The sequence below is a fragment of the Blennius ocellaris genome, assembly GCF_963422515.1.
Source record: "Blennius ocellaris genome assembly, chromosome: 12".
Lineage (NCBI taxonomy): Eukaryota > Metazoa > Chordata > Actinopteri > Blenniiformes > Blenniidae > Blennius > Blennius ocellaris.
The window spans coordinates 13,790,881-13,803,878 of NC_137661.1; the positions used below are offsets into that span (position 1 = coordinate 13,790,881).

The following is a 12,998-nucleotide window of genomic DNA, read 5'->3' on the forward strand; positions in this document are numbered from 1 at the left end:
TGTATTTTTAGGTAAGACTACTTTATCTCTGGCAAAGCATTTTTGAGGGCTTGGAAAGCCGGTCACTGCATACAACACCGGACTGAGAGCATATGAATCGCTTAATGAAACCATAATTTCACAGAATATAACAAATGCTAAATGTTAAGTAAAATGATGGACATGGCTGTCAGTGGAAGGTGCTCTATCCATTCACTGGAGGTACTTTAAAGTTTTGCTCAAGTACACTAACTTGGTGGTTTTAAATTAATTTTGAGCAAAATTACCTCAAGGCACTTTTACATAGGAAAACTGGGCATAGACAACAGTGGAAAGGGGAAAACTCAATTTGAACCAAAATAAACCTTTGCAGAACCAGGCTCAGGGGTGACTGGTTTCTGCGGTTCTGTTTAGGTTTAAAGGATAAATGTATAATCGAGATATTGTATAGCTAGAGAATGTGCAGGATGGAGCAATACGCAACAAAGAAATCCACTTGCTCTAGACTTGATGGAAGCAGAAGGCTCAGGTCACTAACAGTGATGCTACAGGAAGGTACAGAGAGGATTGAGAAAGTCAGATTGGTCTCTTTCATTGATTAGTGTAAGAGGCTTGATTTGTATACATCCTTAACACCAGGATACAGTTGATCATGTATTTATTTTATTATTTATTATTTATCACACACTGGCTGAGTTTAAGTATTGTATCAATACAGACAGTCAAAATCCCCTGAAATTGTAATGATTTAATTGTGTTAAGTTTGAAGATTGGCACACCCAGTGTAGACAGCGTCACAATGTCGCCTGTGAACAGTGTTAGCTTCGAGGGGAGAGATAAGTGAATTGTATGCACTCTAGTAATGATGCAATATTAAATCATGCGGTGATGAACCTGCAATACAAATCCAATTATTTCCCGAGGCCTTTGTGTGTGGAGTTTACATCTTCCTATAAATCTCTGTTTTAACCATCCCCATAATCGCACCTTGTTCAGGATGTACAAAAAAAGCCAAAAACAAAACATGCCGCTTTGTGTTATTTGATGAGAATAAGTGGGAGGGGCCCACCTCACCGGTTCACGAGGTTCAACGTATGAGCACTTTGCCCGCCCACGTGACGTGAAAGGTCACTACCGGAAGAAGGTCATAGACAGGCACCGCAATTCAAGATGGCGACCCCCGTGTGTCAGTGTTATCAAGTGAGTGTTTGGACTCGTTTTTAAGTATAAGCCTGTGAACGCAGTTCAATATATAAAGAAGAATTTTAAGGATTCGTCCATTCGACAGTCAGTCTTACAGCTCCAGTCTTTTACCGCGTACCTCTTACCCGGAGCGCTCGCTCCCAGAGTTACCTCCGCGAGTTATGAACACATGCAGCTGGTGTCTGGACGTCCACGTCTAGGGACAGTCATAATAATGAGATGAACTCTTGAGATTTCAGTTGTTCACTCTCATTTGGTATGGTAGTGCATTTATAGTTATTGTGCAGCTCTGGTAATGTTAGGTAAGCATGTCTGTCAGTCAGAAAACCTGCTTTTGCACCTGTGGCATGTCTTTCACGTGATCCTCTATTCTCCAAGTACCTTTCATGAAATAGCTCGCAGGCTGGGGTGTAACTTCATATGGTTTGTCAATTTACAAATCATTTTGAGACAGGTAACTACAAAGAGAATCATTGGTTGTTTTGACGATAAGCCTTACGTAGACGCATGCAATGGAGATTTCCTCATCTAAAACAACGTATTGAAACAAAAGCCAACAACAGTGGTGGATGTATCACAATAAAAAAATGTCAATGTCTCATTATAATTTGTCATATGCCCCTGAGCATCAATACAGCTCGACAATGACGTCTCATACTGTTCACAAGTTGACTTATTGTCTGCTGAGCATGGCTTCCCACTGTTGAAGGAGGGACCTTCAGGTCATTGAGGTTGTGGGTTTCAGAGTTTGAAGCCTCTACACGGTGACCCAGCTGATCCCAGAGGTTTTCTATGTGATTCCTGACTGGAGAAAGTGCAGGACACTGCATTTGAAGTTCCCAGGTCTTCAGCAGTCGCCCCCTAATGATGCAACCTCCATGAGCTGGAGCATTGTCGTCCATGAAGTGACATTTGGCCCGTCTTGTTCATGCAGGGCACCGTGACTGGATTAATGATGTTATCTAGGTAATATGGACTTGTCACTGTACCACTCACAAAGTGTACGGCATATTGACTAGACGCACCTGCTCACAATGTAACACCACTACCAAAGGTCTTCTGGTGACAACATTGGCTGATGCATAGAGATCTCCATGACATTTCCTGCATCGCTGGCAGCCATCACTTCTCCTCAACGTGATTAGATTCATCAGAGAACAGCATGAGGTCCACTGTCCCGTTTTCCAGTATAAATGCTCCTCGGCCCATGCAAGAGGATGACCCCTGTGCCTGGTGATGCGGTCAGGTACCCTTGCAAGTCGTCTAACACGAAGATCATGCTGATGTAAACAGTTTCTAATGGTCTGACGCGTCACTTGTCACCTCTCACTTCCCTTAAATATGTCTGGAGTTGTGTGGCATTCATCGTCCAGTTCTGCAAGGCATGAAGCAGCCATCAGTGAGGGTGTTAAAATGTAAACATGATTAAGAGGACTGTGTAATTACCATTTCTAATTGAACCAGGAAATTCAAAGTAACGGAAATGATAATATGTGACTGTGGTAAAAGCCAGGTGCACCCCGAAAAGACCCCTTACTTGACTCATACGGACTCACTCACTCACTTCGTTCTATTGTTGTTGTTTTTTAAGTCTCACTCTCCATTCTCTTCTCCAGGTATGTATAAGAAGAAGTCTGACATTGTTCCCTTCCTCCTACCTGCTGCTTCCCAACAGACCCCATGCCTACAGGAGGACACATTGGCTCTTCACAAGCCGGCCACAGGTACCAGCATCTGACACCAAATGTATCTCGGCCATATGTCTCTCTGGGAATCCTGTGGTTGCATCTTGCAGGATGTACAAATTTAAGTAGCCATGTACATATTTCTACAAGTAGCACAATGCAATTCACTTTCAAACATGACCTAATTAGCTCATAATTTCACATGACTCTTTTTTTTTTATAATCCAACCAAATATGTTATAAGCCCTTGTACCCTATGTAAAAAAAAAAAAAAAAAAATCCTATTAACTCATGAATGAATGAGTTAATGGAATGGAAACATGTATAAGGAGTGATCAACTAAAGACAGCTTAATAGTTTTTATGTTTCCTCTTTAGAAGAAAACTCTAACTTGCTCCATATTTTCCACGTCCAGACACTGGGCACGGAGGAGTTGTTAATCAGGTACAACAATACTTAGGTATGAAATGGATCAAACGAGGACAGACCCAAACTCCTTTTCCTGCTACATAGACTTTAGCACATAATTAACATGTTGTACTTTAACGTAAGTCTGATTGATCCTTATATATCAATTGTAATCGTAATGATCCTAATCTGGTGCTCTTGTTTTACATCGTCCAGGTCTCCCAGTCACCTCTTCTACAGGCGAGGCATTTGTCAGGGGAAAGAGGTGGTGGCAGAAAAGGTTTCCTGGGGGAGCTGTTGGACAACATCAAGCAGGAGCTGAACAAGAATAAGGAAATGAAAGACAACATCAAGAAATTCAGAGAAGAAGCCAAAAAACTTGAGGAGTCCGATGCTCTACAACAAGCTCGGAGAAAATATGTAAGTGCGTAAAACATATACTTGTAAATAAATGCATAACGTTGTGTTAATGTCTACTGCCATTTTTTTCCCTCCCTTTTCCCAAAGAAAACTATAGAGTCTGAAACTGCAAAGACCTCTGATATTCTCAAAAAGAAGTTAGGAGACATCTCTGAGACCGTTAAAGAGGTCGGTGTGATTTACTGCATCTGTTTGCCAGACACGAGAACATTTATGTTTTTATCGTCATGTTGTTCTACAAGTCCACCTTTCAAATGTGTAGACGTGTCATATTATATGAACAGGGTTTAGAAGAAGTCACCCGCACTGATATTGGGAAGAAAATCAAAGAAGGAATGGAGGAAGCCGCCAAAACGGCAAAGACCTCTGCAGAGAGCGTCTCAAAGAGTGGAGAGAAGTTGGGGAAGACCGGCGCTTTCAAGGCAATATCACAGGTAAAGAGTCACAATGAAGCTCAGCAATGATGAACCCGGCTTGTCCAAACTGAACCCTCATCTCTTGTCCATCTCCTGTTTTCAGGGCATGGAGAGTGTGAAGAAAGAGATTGGTGACCTGGGACATACAGGTCCTTATCGGCCTCCAGCCAGACTCCGGAAAAGGAGCGAATTCTCCTCTAAGGGATCAGCGGAGGACGGCAAGGTCTACGAAGCCAACGAGTACGTGAGTGCCCTGTGCCTGCGAATACTGAGTGAGAAGAAGAAAAAAAAAAACAACTTCCAGATTTAGAAATTACTATTACTTCTCACTTTGCTCAAAACAGCCTTATAAGTTTTAATATCGACATAAGAAATCAACTCGGAATCACCTTCCTGACATCATCATAAGTCCTTTATCAGGGTAGCAGGACTAAATCCTGGTACCGGAGTGTTATAATCATGCATCTTTTCAATACCTACCTGCTTTGACTCTCTATAATCCAACAAGTTATCAGGAAGGTTTGTAAAAAGCCACTCATAATTGGGTTTGTTGGCGCACCGAGATGTCTAAAACACACAGGATTGTGGCTCTTCAGCACCAGGATGAGACCTGTGAGAGAATCCCAGTTTGTTGTTTTGTTTGTTTTTACAATAAGAAAAGTTGCGGAGTGCATTTTCTGTAATGCAGCTGTATATATATTAGTGATTATGCAGGTTTGAAATTTGACCAATGGTTTTTCTTCAGGGAAGCTATGGGTGTGGTACTCCACAAAGACTCCAAATGGTACCAGCAGTGGAAGGACTTCAAAGACAACAATGTGGTCTTCAACAGTAAGCAGTTACCGTCTTTAATGCCATTAGTAAATCCTTTGTGTGTTTCATTTTTGAAAAAGTTGCAGCAATTCGCTCATGGGATATCAAGTCATAAATGTATTCATACGTGTTCCTTGCTTATACTTAACATTGAGTATAATTAAACATATATGTTGTAAAATATTTGAAATCTACTCTTCTGTTTAGCAAAATGATTATAAATTGATTGCTTAATATATATATTTTCCATGTATACAGGGGTGCACATAGCCGGTATGCATGCGCTGCAAAAGCCAATAACGCATACCACAATAATACCGAGATGTCTTTAGAAGCAACAAATGAAGCGGGTACTATGGGCGATAAGCCATTCACATCCATATCTGAAAAACAAATTAGATGCGTTTCATGCGGTGAAAACAATTTCAGCCATTGTTTGTTTGAGAACAATGAGAAAAGGTAAACTCCTGGCACCTGGTCTTGCAACACTGAAGATATCTCTGTAAAGAGGCTATAATCCATCCATCTGTCTTCTATAACTCTTAATCCTGTTATGGGGAGATTTTCCAGCTTACAGTGGGTGAGGGCAGGTTACACCCTAGACTGGTCACCAGTCCATCACGGGGCAAACACACAGAGACAGTCAAGCACACACACTCACGTTCACACCGGGGGGGGGGGGGGGGGGGGGCTGTACTTATCAGGGCAAACATCTCCTGGCATTCATTTGAGTATCTCCCTAAGAGTTCTGAGCCCCCAGTATAGATATATGTTGATGGAAATCAAATAAGATCTCGTTTTACTGTGATGAGCACTACTATCATTAACTTTTTAATACTCGAGACAAATTGATCTTTATCAGGCTCATCAAAGTTATCAAACCTGTGTGAAATACATGTGTTGTTGTTTCTGCGCTGCAGTGGTGAACAGCCAAGTGTATGAGGCTGCGGTAATGAACACTTGCTGACAGTTAATATGGGCGCACTGCTGATTGATGATATTAAGTTTACACTGAGGGGCTTTTTATATTTGCTTCACTAAGTGGTAGTTAGGGAGACGGTATCAATGAATAATAATGCTTTGGCAACATGACGATTACCGAGGTTGTCGTTGGGACAAAGCGCATCGTCAACGGTTTTTAATTCATGTTGTTAGTTTGGCAGCGTCAGCATTTTTTTTTTTTCTTTCTTTTTCTTTTTGCATAAGATTAATTTTTTGGGACCAATTCATCACCTTCCAATTACACTGTATATCTCCAGCAGTGGGCTTCTATGACTTGAATAATGCTTTCAGTACTCCAGTGAAACTGATAAGACCGTTTGCAGTGGGGTTCTCAAAGGGTGGGGAGGGATGAAAAATTAGGAAAACAGCATTTCCGTCTCTAGTGTTCCAGTGGAAGGACTGTCTCACACTTTGAGAACTACATATCTGATTTTTAAAGTGTCAAAAAAGCATCTTTCCAGCAACAGTCAACCGAATAACACTGTTTATTCTAGTGTTGACGAATTAGTTGTTGCAGAATAAATACAGAAGTGTAGAAAGCTCCCATTCTCATCTGTATTAGTGTGAAGGCATGGCGTTTCTCACTCTCAACAACAGATCCCGTGGGAAAAAAATGTCAATTTTTTTTTAAATTATTACATTCGTGTATGAAATTAAAGTCTGACTCGGTCTCCTGTGTTAACTGCAGGGTATTTTGAGATGAAGATGAAATACGACGAGAGCGACAACGCCTTCATCAGAGCGTCTCGTGCCGTCACCGACAAGATGACTGACCTTATAGGTGAGAGGTCTCTGGTTTGACCGTCTGCATTGATCTTCCTGAGGAGTTGCATTATTTAAAAAAAAAAAAAAACACTATAAATGTCCCATTGGGGCACTTCAAAGTGAAGAGATAATTTCACACCATTAATATTTACATGGAAGTATTTTTCTCAGTCCAGCTTTGGATTGAAGTGAAAGTGATCTTCAGAATTCCAATTTTCTTTTGCTCGTGTGTTCTGGGCACACAGGTGGGCTGTTTTCAAAGACGGAGATGTCTGAGGTATTAACAGAGATTTTAAAAGTGGATCCCTCATTTGACAAGGATTCATTTCTCAAGCAGTGTGAGCAAGATATCATCCCCAATATACTCGAGGTATGTTTACCTGTGAAGTAGCTCCTGTTTCGACTGAACTGAGAGAAGCTGTCTATATGTTGTGTTTCTCTAAAGCACCAAGTTCAGTGTGAATGTAATTATGATTTTTTTTCCCCCTCTCTTTGTGAAAGGGTGATCTAACCTCTGCAAATGAAATTAAATCAATAACGAGAATATAAAATGCAAAGATTAAATTAATATGTTTGGATGTGTCCTCCAATTGTTGTGTTTGAAGTCGTTTTTTGTTCTGGTGTCAAACAGGCGATGATCAGAGGAGAACTGGAGGTTCTGAAGGACTGGTGTTATGAAGCGGTATGACTTTTCTCTCATCTCGTTTGTTTTCATCAAAAAGAATAAATTCAAATGTATCATATTTACAGAAATGAGTAACCATCTGGCAGCCCTTCCTCGTGTTAAAAAATGAATGAATACAAAAATATGTGAGAATATATTTTTTTTTTAAAAGAGAGATGCACCAGATGCACACACTGATAGATAATTTCAGTAGTGTGATGTCACAACACTGCATTGCTTTGAGTGAGATCATTGATATGATGGCGACAGATTGATAATCTTCATTGAGATGAACAGCCGTGATGTTGTCCTGTTTTCGTTTCTCCTGTATTGTTTCTAGACGTATAGCCAACTGGCACATCCAATTCAACAAGCCAAAGGCATGGGGCTTCAGTTCCACTCCAAGATCCTGGACATCGACAATCTTGATGTAAGAGAGACATCTTTCTGTAATGAACATACCAGCTGTCAAGCGTATTGACTGTCTGAAATGTCTTGGGCTCATAATAACCGCGGTTTACAAATTGAGACTATTTCCAATTTGGTTTTAACAGAGTTTTCTTGGTTATTTCTTTAAACGGTTTTCCAGGCCTCAAAGTTTCTTTCCGCCGTCAGAATCATTTTGGAAGAGTGTTTCTTATTTATTTCACTCTCATAACATTTGTTTATCAAATTACATTGTCAATTCAATATTTTCACCACTGTGTTAGTATTACTACTGTCTGTTTAGGCTCCACTATAGTGGTTTTTAAAAACTTATTTATATTAAAAACTAAACATATTAAAAACTAATTTTGATTTTGGTTAATGGGAATCCGTTATTTGATTTAGTGCAATACAAATGACACTAAATAAGTAATATTGAATTGGATAAAGGGATTGATTCATGATTCACACAAGTATTTCTACATTTTCTCCTCCAGCTGGCCATGGGTAAGATGATGGACCAGGGTCCCGTGTTGATCATCACATTTCAGGCCCAGTTGGTGATGGTGATCCGTAATACCAAAGGAGAGGTGGTGGAGGGAGACCCAGTAAGTTATACACACAAAACTACAAACCACAATCAAAGCAGCCTTGAATCCCTTATCCCACAAATAGTCGCAGCGTTTTGAAACTATTGTGATATATTTGTCATATATATATATATATACACGTGAGCAAGAGAAAAGAGCAGTGGTTTTATAGATTCAGAGTTCCGGAAAACTGTATGAGCAATAAATCAGCCATGTTGCTCCATCAAGCCGGGCATCTCAGGGACAGGTGACCTCTTTTTGAAACTTGGATATGGTTTGATTCTGATTTAAAAACTAAATAAAGATAAAATCAGTAAATCCTGAACACTAAAAGGAGACAGTTGACTAATATGACCATATCTGGAAAGAAATGTAGCTGCAGTGAATTTCACCAGATTTTTGCCTTGTTTTCTTCTTGTGTTGCAGTTATTTTATTTTTCCTCCTTCAACATTGTTAGTGAAACAAGCAATCGTTATTATTACGCTATGAATTGCCTGATGAAGTTTGGAAAACCCACTTAAGTCGATACTCTGGACACGTGTAAATGTATAACTCACCATGGCTTTGATCAGTGACACAAACACACACCAAAAAAAGTGCTTGTATTTAACTTGTCTGAAATCATAAATCTCATAGAATTACAATTAATTGCACTTACAGTAGATTTGTTCGTTTGTGTCTGTCTCAGGAAAAAGTGCTCAGGATGATGTACGTGTGGGCTCTGTGTCGAGACCAGGAGGAGCTCAACCCATACGCAGCCTGGAGGCTTCTTGACATCTCTGCCTCGAGTACTGAGCAGATCCTTTAAGACTCTTTGTGAAATGCACAGAACGCACTCACCGGGGAGAGAACACACTGTACCTGGAGCCTGGTCTGTAAAACATGGGGAAGAGGAAGACATGCAGGAATGGAGTACGAGCCGACTTCACCGCAGAAACACCGTAGAGTCACGTTGGACAACTCTTGGTGCTCTCCCCCTTTATTTTTAAAAGCAGAATTTACCATTGAATTATTGAGTTGTTTCTGACAATCCCTCACACTCACACAGGGGGGCAGTAGACTACCAACAACGTTCACTGAGACAATCTTCGGAATGACTCTTCAGGTCCAGTTATGATGTTCAATGCAGTTTAGTGTTTAAAGGATTACAATTAGTATTGAATACTAGCTCAGCTTTAGTAATTGTCTAAAATCACAAGTTTTAAGGTGGTGTCAGTGTCTGAAAACTGCATTTTTCCCCCAGTTTGATCAGGTTTTTTTTTAAATGTCTCTCTTCCTCTGAGGTGTTTATCTCAGTGACTGGTAATGGTGCCAATCAGTGTTTCCCACCGTTTCTCTGCAACGATTGTTATATTTGTTTGTATGATAATCAGTCTGTAATTTTGAAGCTGTAACAAAGTCTATATTTATTATGAAAATTAAAGATTAATGCTGTTTTCACATTAACAAACTATTTTGAAAACAAATTTCTATTAAACTTTTTTTTTTCAATCTTCTACCCTGCAAATGGTTAAGCTCAACGTCAGATGTCTTGTGATTTCTTCTAGGGCAGTTGCTAATTATTTTTTTTTAATTAAATCCCAGAATGGGATTTCACTGTGCTATGATATTTCCTTTGGGGGGGTGTGCAGCTTCTGGGTGATTTTTTTTTTTACACTTGTATTTCCAGACTTGGAGCACTCATTTCCTTTGAATGGAAAGTAGCTTTCTGTGCAAACCTGTTTGTTTTGAGGTTAAAACTGCATCTCCCAGGCTGAAAGACATCACTGGGATGGCTTTCATTGTCTGTGTGCTGCAGACGAGTATGAATGATTACATCTTCAATTATTTGTCATCAAGGCTCACAGATTTGACATTACCTTGGCTCACTGTCATCTTTTAAGTTTCAGCATTATTGGTTTCACCTGCAATTCTATGCAGCATTTTCTTGTAGTATATTGTTTGACCTTCAGTGTTGTGAAGGGTTGTCAGTCACTGCTATTTGTGTTCAATGTGCCATGTTATTGCTGCGCACATCAGCTTACTGTAGCTTCAGCAACACAAAACTCTGTTAAAGGAAAATGTAGCACAGTGAAGGTTGACAGTGGTGAATGGTCGCCATTCAGTTTATCGATGTTCGTCCTGAACATCTTTGAAAAGGAGCCGGTCTGCATGAACAAATGCATTTCACCTTTACTTTCACTGCCTGGAACAAATTAGAGGAATAAAAACAAGTCTTTTACTTTTTTGTAAACAGTCTGTGTATTACTGTATTTTTCATACCTGTTTGGTGGTGGGATATATTGTGTAAAAAAAAAAAAATTTTGTCCTTGGAAGTTAATGTATTCAAAGCAGAAAAATGCCCAAACATCAGTTTGACAAGGGCTTGATTGCCATGGCTCAAAGACGAGGGTGGAGCTTCCCCCCTAAAAGTGTAGTGTCTGCATTGAGAAGCATAGGAAGTGGTTCGGGAAAGGAAAAGCTTATGACGGGATCACAGGTGACCAAAACTCATCGAGGCCTTCACCGTCTGATCCAACTGAGAAGCTACTCTCACTCAGAATTGCTGTGTATTGTCAGGATACAATATTGCAGAGAGCACAGATTGCCTACACAATTTTAGACAGATGGTTATGTTTGGAACATCTTGTTACTAAAGAGTAATATTTATTGGGCCAAATGTGATTTTTTGTCAACATTTAAAAGGGTTTTGTGCTCACTGTGCTGCTGAAAGATGGTGGGATCACTTCCAGTAGTTGTCCATTTTATCAGATGTCAAACAGCTCGGAAGGAGTGCTGCAGAGCAGAAAATGGTGTATGCATCTCGAAAGCTCTCATCTCTTCTGCAGCAGGATTTATGACACCAACACTGGGTGAGAAGGTAGGGGGCGCTTACAAATAAGCTTGCATCTTCTGTATTTGCCTGCACGAGTGCTGTATGTCTATCTGCACACAGGCCAGAAGCGCTGCTGTTTCTGAGCTGTCCTGGATGATGGATTCTGACTTTTGCTGAACTGTGCTGAGCCTGCAGCTCCTCTCAATAGTGCTCATTGCTCAGTATGCACCCCTGCAGCTTCCAAGCAGACGGCTCCTCTTGCCCATGTTTAGAGGAACTGCTGCAGGAATTCCCTGCGGGAAACAGTGGTCAGCAGGATCCTGCTGATTGACAAAACAGTTTTTGATAACACCTGACTTTTGTTTGTGTGCATGACGTCACACTGAATATCTCATTTCAAATTGATTGGATAATCCCCAACCTCTGTGATCATTATCCTGCAGCCTTATAGTGCCAACCAGAAATCAATCTGGTATTTTCTTGTTTGCTGCTGGGAAGTTTTGACACAAACAGATTTTTTTTTTTAATACTAACTGCAATGTTTAATTTTAACATGGTATCATGACTTGGAATAATGAAGCATTTGATCTTAACAGTTATGGACCAGAACACAGTTGTATGGGATGAGTAATGAAAACTATCAAACTGTTATAGTCATTTAAATCACCAGCTTCTGTATTTTGAGATCAGTGCAGACCAAAGGCTGCACAGTAACATTTGAACTCTCATTTCCCTGCAAAAAAAAAAGTCCCCACTTTGAGCCTGGCATGTTGTTAGGGTAGCATACATGATGTTTTTTTTCAGGGTTTCCATATTTTCTGATAAAGGTGCTGCGGTGCACACACTATTTAAAAATAGTATCAATGGTGCACACATTGTTTTTGTGTCATATTGTTGGATTTAGCTCTGTGAAGGGAGTTCGGCTGGGGTATTTCACTCTGAAACGCACACACATCACAAACATCACTGTCTGAAGAGGGAGAGAAATAGAATACAGTCAGACTGCTCTCCAGTCACGGGTGGGTTACTCTTCTATGCACAGGCCGTTTCACAAACACACCCCGGCACACACACTTAGAATTGGCGCTAGGTCAAAGAAGTCAACAAAGTAGGACAAAAGTGCCACATGCACTCTCATACTTGACTTGACGGCTGAGTGCTGGTGTCCCACCACGGCCCAGGACCCAGGTTGGCAGCTGCAGCAAGACTAACAAGCTGCACATTGATGGAATGAAGAGTTACTCAAGCATTTTCTTTTTTTTTTAATTATGTATGCAACTCTACACAATTTACAAGTCGTCTTTGAAATTATTTTATCAAGTTTAGTGGCAGCTTAGTTCAGGACTGACATCAGATAGAGGTGAAAACGTGAAAACATTCATAGTGATTCCACTAAAACAATGGACTCCTCAACGCTACATGTTTCCATGTTGCTCATATCATAATTCATCTTTGTATTACAACGGAACATTTCCCAACATATGTCAAGTGTTTCATGCCTGTCAGACGTCCTTTTATGCAACATACATCCCATTTCCCTTCTTCCCTGTCATCTAAGGAATTTCCCTGTGGGATTTATCTAGTATTTCTATTCTATTCTAGCTGTCTGATGCACCATTAACTATGCTGTCCTTGAGCTCCCCTGACACCCGATCTCCTTAGAGGTGATTTAACCAGCATTGTACTTTCCTCCAGTCATCCTTCAATCTAATTATGTCTTTTAATAGATGTACTGTTAAAGCTAAACCCCACAGATGAAACATTGTGCTTTATTTTCCTGTCTGTGATAATGGCCATTTCAAACGGCTGCA

The 12,998-nt window shown here is 40.3% G+C and overlaps 1 protein-coding gene across 1 annotated transcript; it reads left to right on the forward strand.

Moving 5' to 3' along the window:
• The first annotated feature begins 1,125 nt into the window (after nucleotides 1–1,125).
• Nucleotides 1,126–10,362, forward strand: timm44 (translocase of inner mitochondrial membrane 44 homolog (yeast)). Its single transcript, XM_080505784.1, has 13 exons — nucleotides 1,126–1,179; nucleotides 2,799–2,906; nucleotides 3,492–3,695; nucleotides 3,783–3,863; nucleotides 3,980–4,129; nucleotides 4,215–4,351; nucleotides 4,857–4,942; nucleotides 6,615–6,707; nucleotides 6,937–7,061; nucleotides 7,323–7,373; nucleotides 7,696–7,785; nucleotides 8,279–8,389; nucleotides 9,061–10,362. The coding sequence occupies exons 1-13, from the start codon at nucleotides 1,150–1,152 to the stop codon at nucleotides 9,178–9,180; spliced, it is 1,386 nt and encodes a 461-aa protein (XP_080361910.1). The 5' UTR covers nucleotides 1,126–1,149; the 3' UTR covers nucleotides 9,181–10,362.
• Nucleotides 10,363–12,998: the final 2,636 nt, after the last annotated feature.